General features: G+C 42.8%; 1 protein-coding gene across 4 annotated transcripts; it reads right to left on the reverse strand.

The window, feature by feature from the left end:
- Window positions 1-960: 960 nt before the first annotated feature.
- LOC308326924 (methionine adenosyltransferase 2 subunit beta-like) lies at window positions 961-15,254 on the reverse strand. Of its 4 annotated transcripts, XR_013965143.1 has the most exons (8): window positions 14,634-14,941; window positions 13,281-13,475; window positions 11,036-11,150; window positions 10,768-10,923; window positions 5,961-6,157; window positions 4,185-4,298; window positions 1,606-3,635; window positions 961-1,270 (listed from the first exon to the last, which is right to left on the reverse strand). XR_013965143.1 is itself a non-coding variant. In XM_080780005.1 (7 exons), exons 1-7 carry the CDS (start codon window positions 15,174-15,176, stop codon window positions 3,459-3,461), a joined length of 984 nt encoding a protein of 327 aa, XP_080636131.1. In that variant the 5' UTR covers window positions 15,177-15,254; the 3' UTR covers window positions 961-3,458. The 4 variants fall into 4 exon arrangements, 3 of the variants coding, with proteins under 3 accessions (XP_080636131.1, XP_080636132.1, XP_080636130.1); XM_080780005.1 differs by lacking the exon at window positions 14,634-14,941 and adding an exon at window positions 15,147-15,254 and having other exon boundaries at window positions 961-3,635; XM_080780006.1 differs by lacking the exon at window positions 14,634-14,941 and adding an exon at window positions 15,152-15,232 and having other exon boundaries at window positions 961-3,635.
- Between the last annotated feature and the right edge of the window lie 287 nt (window positions 15,255-15,541).

Consider the following 15,541-nt stretch of genomic DNA (forward strand, 5'->3'; position numbering starts at 1 on the left):
AAGTATGTAGGACTAGTAGCATGCCAAAGTTATATTTGGTTTTGGACGGCATACTATAGCATGTCATTTTTCGTGATTTGAAAACTAAGCCCTTTTTCCAATTTCACAAATTATAAATTAAAAATGAATTTATTAGTGAATCAAAATGTGAAAACGCACCCAGGGCGCAGTACACAGGGGGGGGGGGGGCCAATATCTCACAACGGGTAAGGTTTAGTGTTCTGAAAGGGGGCGGGACAGTATGTTTTTCCTTGTTGGTTGCACATTACTACTCTTTATGGCAGATATACATTTGTAACCTGGAATCACAATAAGTCTATTCCCTGATGAAAATTAAATTGTTATATTTGTATCTTACTACTAATTATTTGTCTACTTAATCTATTCTGCTGTCTTGTAGTTTTTGTCCTTTGTTTTTCTGTACCATTTGTCTCGTCTTGACCTTGATGGGGGGTGGGGATAATAAAATGTATATTTACTGTTAAAAAAATATATATATATATAATCCACTTTATTCCAGTGCAGAGTAGACATACTGACAGCAAGACAATACAATGATCCAGTGTCGGTACAACAGTAGAGTCACAGTAGAATAGAAGGGAATAAGTTCAAAAGCAATACAAGATTAGTGCCTTGCAACAGTATTCAGGGCTTGACCAATTCCCCAAATCACTATCCTGCAGCGCTCAGGTATAGCACAGGTGTAATCTTCCTGTCCATTACTTAGGAGACTATGGTTCTACAATACTTGCAATGTAGAGCCCTTGGTCTCCTTATTGCCTCCACCAGGACAAAGGCATTGGGGAGAGAGTATGTTTTGCACTCCATCCGTGTGTCCTTGTGTGGTACTGGGTAGAAGCAGATAATATATGCGGCAGCGAGGGAATCCTCCTCGTATTCCGTCGTTCTTCCGGGTTCTTGGAAACGCCCACAGCCACTGCGTTAGTTTTACTGGGGTTAGGTTTAGGTATAGTTTTACTGAGGTTAAGGTTAGGTATAGTTTTACTGAGGTTAGGGTTAGGTATAGTTTTACTGAGGTTAAGGTTAGGGTTAGGTTTAGGTGTAGGCTGTCAATCACAGCAACTGGCCAGTCACAGCGCACCCTCTACGTCACTCTGTACTCAACTCGAGGACGGAACCATGCTCGCTATGCGGCAAGATGCCGCGAGTGGCAGGAGTCTCTTCCTGGTTTTTGACAAGGAAGCCCTGAGAAGGAAGGGAAGTGGTCACATGACTGGGCTGCGCCATGACACTTTCATGGGAGCCAAACCTTAGAGTATATATGAATAGAGAAGGCACCCAGAGGAAACCCTGAGACGAAATGGACATAGTGGCCGAATGAAGGTATTGCAGCCTGGCCTCAAACACATGAACGCGCTGGTCCGTTGACTATCATTGTGCACGTTCACGACGGCAGCACGCTCGTTCACGCACGTACAACGGCAGCGCGTTCATGCGTTTGAGGCCAATCCATCCCAGAATGCACTCTGTTCCTACACGGAAGGAGGAGTGAAATCGCCTCATGCGCTTTTGAGCAACTTAATGCAAGTGGATGGGAGGAGAACTCTGGTGTCTCTCTATTCATATATACTCTAAGAGCCAAACTCACACCAGAAGTGCAATGAATACATGGCAGTGAATGGAGCCGGCTGGACCAGCTCATAACAAACATTATTTATGAACAATTGAGACCTTTTGTAAAGTAATCACTTCTCGAAAATAACAGAAGACATATCACAGGTTGTTTTCTAATCACTTACTTTTCGATGTGCACAGTATATAATTTTATCTGAGGATCTAAACAGCAGCAGGTATCGTTTCTGGCTCCGAAGTATCGCGAGATTTGGCCAGAGAGGAAACGGTGGGAAGTCTCGCGATACTTTGTGCCCTTTAGTGTACACATCGAATAACAACACAGCAGACAAAGAGACAATGTGTACATGTCTTCTGTTATTTTCCGGAAGTGTTTACTTTACAAAAGGTCTCAATTGTTCATAAATAATGTTTATTCAGCCCAGTCACGTGACCACTTCACTTGCTTCTCAAAGCTTCCTTGGTTTTTGAGTGGTGTCTCCGCTCCATTACAGAGCTATGCGTGTCCGTATGTCTATGTCTGTATGTCCAAGCACAGAAAGCTGCACCACCTAAAGTGGCCAGTAGAGTACAGCACAGAGGCAGTGAAGTAGAGAGTGCACTTATGTGAACTATGCTCTCAATTATTGATCGATTCCCTCAAGGATTATAACGTATATTGAAAGAAAAAAAACTGAATCAAGGTTTCAAGTACCACAAATAAAAGCTACAAAATGCCTTTTGGTTTAAAGCCATGGAGTCACCAAAATCAGCAGAGTTCATGTTCTGGAGAGCAAGAAAATGATCACACTCAAGATGTCTGAATACTTTTGCAAGGCAAAGGCTCACTTCCAACAAAAAAACAACAAATAAGGTGCCACACTGCCTGATTTTGGCCATCTTATACGGCCATTCCACACGTGGGAATAAGGTAATGAGTTCAGTCTATCTGTCACATTATGTGACCAATTGACCATGAGCAATGTTTTATTTCGAGACAAAATAAAGAAAGGGTGAACATTTGTTCTCAACTTGGCAGGAGAAGACAACATGGGGTTGCCAACCCAATTCTCCAAATACAGCCGATAATATCTACAGCCATTTGTCATGAATCGACTGAGGCCCTCTGGGAATCAGAAGGTCCACCGGACCTCTGGTCTGCTCAGTCTGTGCCCCCCTGGGCATGACACAACGCTGTATTCATTATAGGTAAATGCAATTTACATTTGACTATAATTAATACAGCGTTAATGTGCAAATGTACATTGACTAAAGTTTTATTATTATTGTTGTCATTATTAATCACCAGCAGTTAGACACACATGCAAACTTTATTTTACTTTTATTCTTTTAATATTGATGGCTGTCCGTCGTAACCTACAAGGATGGCCTCGTAGACATGCAGCCGTGCTGGACCCCGTCAAATTGAATGACCCACGATGCACGCAACAGACGATTTGACCCACTTTGGGCTACCATGTGGAAAGCTCATCTGCTATTACACCGAAACGGTGTGTGGGCACCTTAACAACAGATACGAAGCAGGTCCAGGTCCACAGTGGATACAGGAGCAGGGAAGTGAAGGGAAGCCAATTAGTCTTGGTTTGGGTGCATGGAAGATGGCGGGTTCATCTACTTGCTTTCTGTGTTTTTGTTACAATTGGAAACTCACCCCCTGTCTTTCTCTATCTCAACATAAAGCCTAAGGTAAGTTGTACTTAGTTGTGTGCAGGTGTCACGCACCGGAAATAGCAGATCCGTCTCTTTTCGTTGCACGACACCGGCGCGCGACTAAATATGAACGAGGTTTAACACCCTCCCACTGCAATATCCACTCATACCATGTTCCTTTCTCTTTCTCCCCACATATCTCGCCATCGCCCCCCTCAATGAAAGACCGTCTGTCTCCAGCGTTTGTCGGAGAGGAAAGGCCAGAGGCAGTCGGTGATGGCGGTTTGGAAGGGCCGAGGCTGCACGCCAAGTCCTAGCAGCTCAAGTCGGGAGCACTCCAACTGGGCGTTTTGCGGCCGCTGGGCCCCTGCACCTGCTGGCTGCTCTGTCAGCTAGAGACACGAGAGGAGAGACCAGAAACATTGAAGGGAGGGATCAAAGCAAGACACAAGGGGACAAAAAAAAGGTTCTCTTCGTGGATTATGACCACTGGCACAGAATAAGACACCATGCACTGAACATCAGAGGAGAGGGGGTGCAGGGACGTGCAGAAAATGTTAGAGGCAAGGTCTGAAATCCCCTAAAAAGGGCACTTTTTTGCCGAATAATTGCGGATCTACAAACTCAACGGGAGCTTGTAGATCAGCTGTTTTCATAGCTACTGAAGATGCGGCGTAAGACATGGATTGCTAAACAAATTATTTCAACACAAAATGTGTTCAACTTCAGGAGAGTTCGGAAAAAGGCAATTCTCCTGAAGGTATGGGTATGGCATGGAAAAGGTGGGGGAGTCTAGCGTTTTCCTTTGCCCCGTTTTGCTCTGGTTCTTATCAGTTCTTATTTGTGTAGTGTGTAGTGCGTTTACACAGTACAGTAGGCTATATAGTGTATTATTTGTAATCTTATAGTGTGCAGTCTGTAAGTGGGTGTGCAACACTTACCGGTATGAGATGATTACTGGGCAAGTTGAAAGCCTGGGCAATGGCAACGGCCATCTCATATTTGGTCATCTGTTCTTTAGCCGAATAGTGGAAAATTCCACGGATAGATGGATCCTAGAGAGCGCGAGAGGAGGAAGAATAAAAATACCATGAAGACCATGTCATTGTATGTCCCTTTCAGGAAGTCACCCAGGAAACAACGGAACAGTGGTATCAGTCCCAAGACATCTTCGTCTTAAAATCCAACTTGTGGGATTATATTTACTATTTATGCTCAGTAAACAGTGTAGGTGGTAGAAATGACGCTCAAAAAGAGAGGAAATGGACGACAATGGAACCAGTCAGAGCAGTATAGACGAATTCAGAAACGGGTCTCATGGTCGCAGCTTACGTATTTCCTGTAGGCGGAGCAGACATAACTGCGGGGTAAACCCGCACCTCTTCTACTAGGTGAACGGTAGAGTGACTGACGTCTGCCTCAAACGTTACTCTTTTACCTGCTTTTTACTAACACTAACATTAAAAAGATGCCCAGAACATCGGGATGAACCTGTGTAGTTTATAGCTGCTCCAACTGTAGTGGCACTGGCAACATTTCAAAAAACTAAACAAAAAAACTGAATGTCAAAATATCCACCGCGTTGGCTGAGACCGGAGGTATAATGTACAGCAGCCTTGTGTTCGTTAAACAGAAAGATTGGGTATTAGGTAAGACTGACGTTATGTATCTTTCAGGACCTTTCACTGCTTTGTCTCACCGCGGTGGATATTTTGACATTCCTTTTTTCTTCTCTTTATTGGAATGTTGCCACTACTGTTGGTGCAGCCATAAACTACACGGGTTCATCCCGATGTTCTGGGCATCTTTGTAATGTTAGTAAAAAGCAGGTAAAACGTTTGAGGCAGACTGTACATCAGTCACTCTACCATTCACCTAGTAGAAGAGGTGCGGGTTTACCCCACAGTTATGTCGGCTCCGCCTACAGGAAATACGTAAGCTGCGACCATGAGACCCGTTTCTGAATAAGTCTATAGTTGAGCATTTCAGAGGTTTTACTTTTATATGGCCCTTGTTTCCGGGGAAAAATGTAATAAAAATAAATGAGGAATTGTCTCTGTCATACAGATCACAAAGGGATCACAGACTGGTGGCCAGCTAATGAAAAGTATACTGTAGTGTACATGTTATATCTTTGTGCAGCAGGGTGCAATGGTTCCAGCAGCTGATTCTTGAACATTTCCTACTTGCTCAAGACAATATCGGACCGGCTCTTCACAGGCTGTCCTGGGACCATGAGTCCATCTCCTGATGACATCACACACACACACACACCTGTGCTTGGGGGAATTGTTGGGTCCAAGTATGGCGTTATATTGCGACTGTAGGTCGCAGATTACTATGAAAACCTGCCAAACATGTCAGTGACTCCGTCACACCACCATATATAGACGTCAATCCATCACGCCTCGTGACCCGTCACGCCACCATATATGGTCGTCACTGTCAGTCCATCACGCCTCGTGACACGCTCCGTATATGGCGTCTCCAATCTTCATATATGAACTTATGGAGCATTCGTGTCGGTGACATGTTATAAATTTAGCTATTGAAAAATAGCAGATCTACAAGCTCATAGCGCGCCACCGAGTGGCACGCTACGAGCTTGTAGGTCTGCTATTTTTGAGAAATCGTGAAAATATTTATTTCAGAAAACTGGAGGATTTAGAAGACATTTTTTAAATTTCTGCTAGTTTGCTACAGGCAGTGAAACAGACCTGGAGCCTCCTCTCCGCTAGCTTCCGGCAGACTGCAGCCACATCTCTGACATCAGTTGGAAACCTCTGCTGGCAGTGGTCCAGCGTGCAGCTCTCTGCTGCCCCCTCCTGGACTCGATCCCACAACACCGTCACGGCACTCTCTGACACACGCTCCACCTCCCCATAGAGGATCGGTACACGAAGGATAGCTGCACCTGCAGTGCACGCACGCACACACACGCAAAGACATACAAATCAATCACCATTGGTTTTAACATGCCATGTTATATTCCATTGACAGGCGTTTCTACAATTGGTGCTATTAATTAAATGTATAGCGTATCTACAGGAAAAACACTAAACAGAGAGATTGGATGTATTGCCATGTACAGGTACACTCAATCACCTTTACATTGACCTTAGTTTACACCTTCACTTATTCAGATTTCACAACTAGTGATGAATGTTGATAATCATCTCACCCTAGATTGCAAACCCTTAAACAGAATGAAGAACGGCTGCGGGATCATGTGAATGTTGGTTCAGCATTTGGATATTAATCTCATCAATGCAGTTTCGAAGCTTTAAACTGTTCGGTATAGCTCAACTTTGTGTGTGTGCGTGTCCCATCCATTACTGTACCATCCACATATTTGAGGCATACAAAAACCAACAGCCTGCTAACTCTAATTGTTTAATTATTTGTGGAATTAATCTACAACCTGGGGCTAACAAGTAGTACAGAGCAAAATCAGGTCAAGTTTACTAAGTGGTTAAATGACTGAAAATACACATGGACATGAATAAAACATTATTTAGAAAAGATAAACAAACAACTAATTTAGACAGCACTGATGATAGTGCTGTTAAACAAGTCTATGAATCCATCTATAAAAAAGTTGAATCTGGAACACAAGTGGGGTTCCCTCCCAGCTTCCTCTCTCTCTCTGCCAGGGTACCTTGGCCTGAAAAACCTTGAAGATGCCTGCACTAATCGGTTGAATTTGGGATAGACCGTGAGCCAGGACCCCATTTTTGGGGTCATTTGTACCGAAGGGGGGATTAATTATCATAGTGATTTTTGGGAAGGCACTAGGGGTGTACCCCTAGTGCTAGAAAAAATGTGATAGCATTGCACTGGTGGTAGCTTTCTGTGTGTTATCACTCCATTTATAACCCCATGCTAAAAGACAGTTTTCAAAATCCGAATGAAGCATTCTACTTCAAATTCATGTTTCTATCTGGTTATTGACCCCCCTTCTTTAAAAAAATGGTGAGAATATAGCACATACTATATATTTTACAAAAAAGTTGTTAAAAATAGCATCTTCGGCAATAATATCTATGACAGGCAGTGACAGAATAGTGATAGAACTAGGCTATAGTGTAAGTAATGCATCTGCAGTATTTTTACCGTACTAAAAAAACACAGTTGAGTGTGACAAAACTTTCTGGAACACCTCCGTCACAACAACGGCGAGCTCTCTGCATTCTGGATGTCATACATTGACATTGTAGAGAACGTATTACTTGGTCTTCTGCGTGCATCACGTGAAGGAAACTGGGAGTTGCACCTCCATGCTATAAACAACATGATCCCATGGTGCTTTGACTATGATAGGCTGAATTATGCCAGGTACCTGTCCCCCTACTTTGCTCAGATGACAAACCTCCCAGAGAAGAATCCTTCCGTGTATGAGGCCTTCAAGACAGGGCAGTTCTCAGTGCAGCTGTCTAGCAACAACCCCTTTGGGCGGATTCCTGTGGACCAGGCTACTGAAGTCACAATTAACAAAGACACACAGACTCCAGGAGGCACATCACGGTTCAGCCTGAATGCTGGAGCTGTCCAGCATTACTACATAACAGCTGAGCACCGCAGTTCATTCCTGGGACAGTTAAGGGAAATGGTGCAAGGCAACAAATCTCAGCTTTGTCACACAGACTTACAGCACTCACAAATCCAGAAAGACGAGGAAGCAGTTTCAGCAGTGGTTAGCCTCATACATGGATGGGTCAACCCATTTGCAGAGAAGCGGGACCTCATTAGTATATCTACGGCAAAGGCAGCACCAAGGGAAATAGCATCTGATCTGATGAAGGCATGTGAGATCGGTGAAAAATGCTATGCAACTTTTAAGAAAGAGAGACTAGAGGAAGACCCACCAGAAAAGAAATTCCATGACCCACTGAAAACCAACAAGCTGAAAACATTCAGTGACATGTGTAAGAAGAGAGAAGTGAAATCAAGTGGGAGGGCGATCATACTGAAAGCAGACAGATCTTTGTTTGGACGCATCATAGTGATGGCACAAGGGCGCAGTCTACACATGGAGCATATTCTTTCTAATCCCCTTGGACCATTGCCTTGGGCCCTGTCCACACCAGATGGATTACTGAGAAAGACAAATAAAGCTACTTTGGCCACCACCTTGCAGAAAAATGTAGCCGTGGCCGAGCAACTCCCAGCTAACTCTGCTACAGTGGTTGATGGTATGAACTTGGTCCAAAGAGTGAAAGGTGATCAAGTTACTTTCAAAGATGTCGCCACAACAATACTGAGCATGGCCCTCAGGGAAGGCAATCAGAGTAACAGAATTGATGTTGTGTTCGACACATACAAGGATAATTCCATCAAAAACAGTGAGAGATCTCAACGGGGTGAACAGCCAGGCCATGAGTTGCAAAGTATCACCAGCACACAGATGGTGAGGCAGTGGAGGAGCTTCTTGACCAAAGTCAGCAACAAAACCAGTCTCATTAAATTCATTGTGCATGAATGGAGGAATGCAGAATATAGATCAAAGCTACAGGGAAAGATTCTTTATGCAACTGTGAATGACACATGTTACAGAATTACGTCCCAAGACAGTGAGGAGGTGTCTGCTCTTCAATGTCAACAAGAAGAAGCAGATGGTCGCTATACTTCTCCATGCTGCCCATGCCACAAGAGAGGGATACCAGTCTGTAGTAATCTGCTCAGAAGACACTGATGTTTTCATTATGTCTTTAGCATTCTGTGACAGGATTACGGCCCCACTGTTCCAGAAATGTGGCACAAGAACCCGTACAAGGCTTGTAGACATCAGGAAAGTTGCTGCCTCTGTTGGCTCGGAGGTTTGTAGGGCTCTCATTGGGTTGCATGCATATACTGGATGTGACACTGTAAGTGCCTTTGCAGGCAAAGGGAAAACAAGTGCCCTAAAACTTCTCACCAGCAACAGGGAATTACAGGACACATTCTTTGAGTTGGGTACTTTCCCCAAAACGGATGGACAAACTAGAGGTATTTACATGTCTCATGTATGTCCCAAAAGCCTCAACCACCAAGATCAATGAGCTCAGGTATCATCTTTTCTGTGCCAAAAAAGGTGAAATTGAAAGTCATCAACTCCCACCATGTAAGGACTGTTTAGCCCATTGACGCCTGGTGTAACGTATACGTTGTTCTACCCTTGATGCCGGCCGCGCTCTCTGTGTCTCATCAGCTATTGCTATACATGTAGCAACATAACTATTTAAAAAAAAAATCATCAGAATTTGAAGGTTTTCAGAAACCTTAGGTCAGGCCCTAGAAGGCGTTCCCAGATTTGGCCTCAGGCATCAATGGGTTAACAAAACATGCACAGTGAGCTAACTACCAGTATATGGAGAAGATGCTTGGAGCAGCTAAGGACCCACAAGTTCCCAGCCCTGTTGGCAGAGGATGGAAGATGGAGAGAGAAGGGGAATCTGAACAGTTGGTGGTGCACTGGATGGAAGGCCAGCCTGCACCTGATGCTGTCCTGGATCTACTGGCCTGTAACTGCACAAAGAAATGTTCACTCCCAAAATGTGTGTGTGTGTGTGTGTGTGTGTGTGTGTGTGTGTGTGTGTGTGTGTGTGTGTTGCAAATGGCCTCAAGTGTACCGACATGTGTAGACTGGCAGACTGTGAGAACCAGGCATCCACCTCAGAGAGTGTGGAAAGTACAGATGAAGACGTTGAAGACTTGGACAATGATTTTGATTATTAGGCTGTGAAGGTATGGACAGCAAAGTAAACTGCAGTTGTCACTGTAGAAATTTCAAACAAAACTTGATGAAAAAAAGCTAAAAAAAAAAAAAGAAAATAAAAAAAATATATAAAACAACAAAGACAAAAAATATTTATAAAAAGAAAAAGAAAAAAAAACATATATATAAATATATAGGGGGCTAGCGGTGCTGAGCCTTCTCGTTGCGGCCCCGTTTTCACAAATGTTACAGTACCACACACTCAATAATTGCTAATTTATGCTAATTGTTGTTATTGCAATTTATAAACTGTGTTTGCACGTCTTACTTGTCTTTACTTTAGACCATGTATACCATCACAAAAATCACTTTGAGCATTAGTCCCCTAGGTGGTACAGACCAACCCCCCTTGCTCATATGGCCATTTTAAGCCCCTCAGCCATATTAGATATTGAAAATGACGCCTTTCTGGAAAATATATTTTACTAGATTTTCACTATGTTCTCACTAAGTTGTATGTTTTCATATATTGACCCATGTAATTTTCGCCTATTGTTGTATAATAAAATGCATGATAACACCAATAAAGCTACCTCTGGTGCAATGCTATCACATATTTTCTGACTCTAGACATGTATACCTTCACAAAAATCACTATGAGCATTAATCCCCCAAATGGTACAAACAAACCCCCCTGGCTCACGGGCTAATAGGGTGGGTAGACGTTTAAATAAATGATTCTGTTAATACTATGCAGTATATAATGCTTGGATGAACACAAAGCAACAGTCAGGTGAACCAACATGTTTTAGATACAGACGGTGAGTTACCTGGGCAGTGTCGGAGTGCCTCCCTCTCACCCTCCAGTTTGCTTTTGCCATAGAGATTGAGAGGGTTTGGTGCATCATCCTCTCCATAGGGGGGGTTGCGGCCATCAAACACATAGTCAGTACCGATGTAGATCAGGAATATTCTAGGGTTTAATGCTGCGCACACACACACACACACACACACACACACACACACACACACAAAGTTAATTCCATGTACAGAGAAAAAGCAAGAGGATAATTGGGCAAACAAGACAGCTTTACACACCTGCCTCCTTGGCAAGTGTTCCCGTGGCGTGTACGTTAAGATTGACCGCTGCCTCAGTGTGTCGTTCAACCACGTCTGGCCTCCTCTCTGCAGCACAGTGGACAATCACATCTGGCTGAAAACAGAAAGAATACATTTTAGTCAAATTACATATAAAAACCAGAAGAAAGGTGGAAGTTGGAGGTTGATAACTTGGCAATGAAACTGTGTGACCAGCAAATTCATTCTTTCTGGGTCAAAGCATTCTGCTGCCTGTTATGTTAATTTATTCAAAACTTTTTTAAACATTTTTGTGCATGTCCTCTTTTGGCCAATCAGCATGAAAAGTCAATCACTTCGCCCTTGGCCTGGGACCAACATTCCCCCCCCAGGTTGTGCAAATGTGCTATCCGACTAATAGACAGAAGCAAAAACAGTATGTCCTTGGTGGAGGTAATAACATTTCAAATCATATTACATGTTTGGAATAGGAATTCTGGTTATCCGTCATAAAGTAAATTGCTGGAAATGAGATAAATGGAGACAGCAAGTATTATTTGTTGCAAAACCCATCGTTTAACTAAGTATACATCAGGCATTGCAACATTGGTGTAGCAATGGCCAGTTTGTTTACACACAGGCTGTACAATATATTGTTTGATTGTTTCAACATCGACATGCTCATATGCAATTGCAAAGGATGCAATGTAGCCACTAGCCAAGTGGTCCATTGCACTAAAACAATTTTACGTCTTGATGGGAAAACAAAAGAGCAACGTTCTCATTTTTACTGACTCCATCTGATGTAATAACTTTTGGTAAATGGTCTTGCATGGACCTTCTGTGTTCGTAGAGGTGTCATGTTGAGACAACAAGAGTATTAAATAACGACCTTACGTCTAACCCTAATGATTGCTATGAGATAAATTATTTCCAAATGGAGATAATGAAGTTTACATAAGCAGATCTGCATTATGGTGAAATGACATACTGTAACTTCTGATTTGTCAACCTAATGTCAATATTCCAATATCGTTCAGCATATACACACACCTGTTTGACAGCCCTAACTCTTTATCCAGTAGCTTTTTTGATACCTTATATTTTTATTTTATGTGAACAGTGAACACCACAGTGTAGTCACAGTAGGTTACCGTGGCATAGAGGTTCTCAGCCTTTTCAGGCCGTGACCCCCATAATAATCCGATTTGAACAGCTCTGACAAGCACCTAGAATTGTAGGAGTTGAGGCATTACATTTAGTTTGACTCGGTTCGATTCCACTGATAGATATTTTGAAAACAGCAGATCTGCGAGGCACTGTGAGCTTGTAGATCGGCTATTTTAAAGATTTGTACCCATTTCTTATTACTTGCGCAAGCAGTGTGTGCAAGTACTGTGATCGGCTAGGTATGTATGTCGGTGTACGTAACGTTTCAAGGTTGGTAGAACGGGTCTAAAGGATTTAGAACAACATGTGTGTTTAAAAAATAAACAAATCATCCTGGCCGTTTCACTCATATGGATATGAAGAATCAACAAACTGAGAGATAACGCTAATGTTACTGCTGCCGAATTAGTTAAAATTTCGCTAGAAAACAGACTATGAAATATGACTGACTATCGTAACGATACAGACACCTCCCCGACAATATCGCCGGGACAGTTTATTTTTGGAACACAATTCTTATATGAGACGATTTTAAGATGACCCCATATTATTCTCCATAGAGAAAAACTTCCAATCCATGAACCAGGGGATGAGCGACGTCAGGACTTTGGCGCTCTATTGGGACTCAGAGCAGCAGTCGTACCCAGACAGACAGCAGAGAGCTCTAGGACTCAGAGCAGCAGTCGTACCCAGACAGACAGCAGAGAGCTCTAGGACTCAGAGCAGCAGTCGTACCCAGACAGACAGCAGAGAGCTCTAGGACTCAGAGCAGCAGTCGTACACAGACAGAGAGCTCTATAGGGAGCTCATACTGCTTGGGCACAAGTAGGCCATACATGGCATGCAAGGTTCAAGTTAAGGCATCGAGAGAGAGAGAGAGAGAGAGAGAGAGAGAGAGAGAGAGAGAGAGAGAGAGAGAGAGAGAGAGAGCATTTCTAGTATTATTTATCAATTTGGCCAATGTTTGACCATTATGATTACTTGATGCAGTAATGGTCTTATTTTTTTAAAGTCCTTAAATTATCACTTCATGTGGGGACACCCCTGGGGTCCCGACCCACAGGTTGAGAACCCCATGGCATAGACAGACACCTACCTGGAAGTCCTGTATGACGGCTTTGACCGCGTCCTCGTCCAATAGGTTACAGCGGAGGAACCTGGGTCGGGCGCGGTGGTATCCCGTCCCCAGAGTATGCCAGTTGTTGTTGTTGAACTCCTTGTAGACAGCGCGCCCCAGCAGGCCTGTGGCGCCAGTCACCAGAACCCTTTGACACGGGATGGATACATCCTCCTGGAGAGGGACACGCCATACAAACACAGGGATTTACAATTAAATCACAGATATTACAATGACATGCTAATCTAATCTAATCTAATCAACATTTACAAGCAAAACATCGGAAAACAGAGCAGAGAATGATGCAGCACAGCACACAGCCACACACACAAGTCTGAGTGAGTCTAACTCGATCAAATTTGCCGGCTCAGTCTTGTGACTCTGTGAGCCATTCAATGCCTCTAGGCTCTAAGGCAGCATACAATGCTGTATAGATAGGGATAATGCAGCCTGAACGACCATATGGATATGTGTAGACAATAGACATGCACTTCCTGCAGCGCTGTCACGATAACAAGATTAAAGTTAACCGATTAATCGTCGTACAAATAATTGCGATTTAATTTAGTTTCTGTTGTTGGAAACATGAGCATATGAATACATTTTAATTTCCGTTTAGCTTTTAAAAGCCAAATAACTTGAATATACAAAGACATTACTGACATATATGTAATAATTATATAGAAATAGCTGATATACAAGCTTACAACATTGCGTCACAAAGTGACGAGTTAAGCTTGTAGCTTAGAACTTGTATCTATTTGTGCCCCAAGTCCCCAAGCTAGATTTGAGTTAAGACTGAACTCAAGGTGTGAAACACGAAATAATAGTTTTGAACAGTTTATTTCCCCTGACAAATTGTTATTGACTTGAAATATGCAAAGACACACACACACACACACACACACACACACACACACAGTAACAAATTAAGCTTATAAGCTCAGGCCCACTGCATGACATTTTGAAATGTTTAATTGAAAATGGTGGGCCCTATTATAAACAAGTGTAATGCTTTATGGTGTCGTCCACTCACAGTTAAGAGTTTTTGTATTGAGTTGTACTTGAAATGTACTGTAATTCTGCAAACTGTTAATAAATCAATCAAACATTGAAATGCATTTTAAACCTCATGAAACTGACCTCATTCCGACCACCAACATCAACATCATTATGACCACTTGATCCCTCTCGTCGATCTAACCTACATTGTTATTCCGAGTAGACGAGGACATTTGGGGCAACATTTGTTGTTATCTTATCTAGCTTTGCACTGCGAATCGGTGTCTCTTTAGACATGGTTTCTCTTCATCATCATGTTGTCTACATTACCTCCACCACCTCCACGTGTCCGGGGCTGAAACTGATCTTCAGCTCTTTGTCTTTACGGCTCATTTTTTAGCGATTAACCGTCAAACAATACTCGTTTTACTCATGTAATTCTAGGACGATGAAGCGCTTTGCTTGTGGTTGTTGTTGCTTATCTCTCTGCTTCCGCCCACAGCCTAGTATCAGCTGTTTGCCGCAAAGCGTACACAAGTGTCGCGAAGAGAAGCCACTTAGCCTCGCGGCTAGCTGATTTGATTAGCAACCTAAATCAAAGCCCCATACAGTGACATTAATGACATCAAAAGGACCAAAACATGGCTGCTTTATCCACTTAAACGAGTCTACTTCATTTTGCCTAAAAATTGCGAAAATAGTTAACGAGTTAGTTAGCTACGGGTTGCACAGCATCCGATAGCGCAATTAAGTGTTCATTATTACTACACAATGCGACTTTATTGTTCCTGTTTTAGTTGTTTGCTTTCGTTTATGAAAAAGAATAACGTGAATTGAATTCACCTCACAATCGCCATACTCAAATCCAGGCATTATAGAATAGTTGTCCGATGAGATGATGACAGGACAGAAGTTAACCAATGTCACAGACAGAGTCGGCAGTCTAAGCAGTGCACAGCCAGCAGCAACGATTTTATTTTGAAAAGCCTAAACCGTCAGTACTCTTATCATGTTGCTCCATGGAAGGAAAGAAACATGCGCAGTTGAGACCAGGACATGCACAAATTTGGGCAAAAATACATAATAATAAGTTCCAATAAACTGTCTGTGTGGTAATGACTTCTCATCCGTTTTGTATTGTCAATAAATATGTAAAGAAGAAGAAAGATTAGATTTTCTATTGATGCCTTCAGTTCACCTATTTGGCCGCTTGATGGCATTATTATCCCATTTTAATT

Source organism: Protomyctophum bolini, assembly GCF_963924005.1.
Source record: "Protomyctophum bolini genome assembly, chromosome: 13".
Lineage (NCBI taxonomy): Eukaryota > Metazoa > Chordata > Actinopteri > Myctophiformes > Myctophidae > Protomyctophum > Protomyctophum bolini.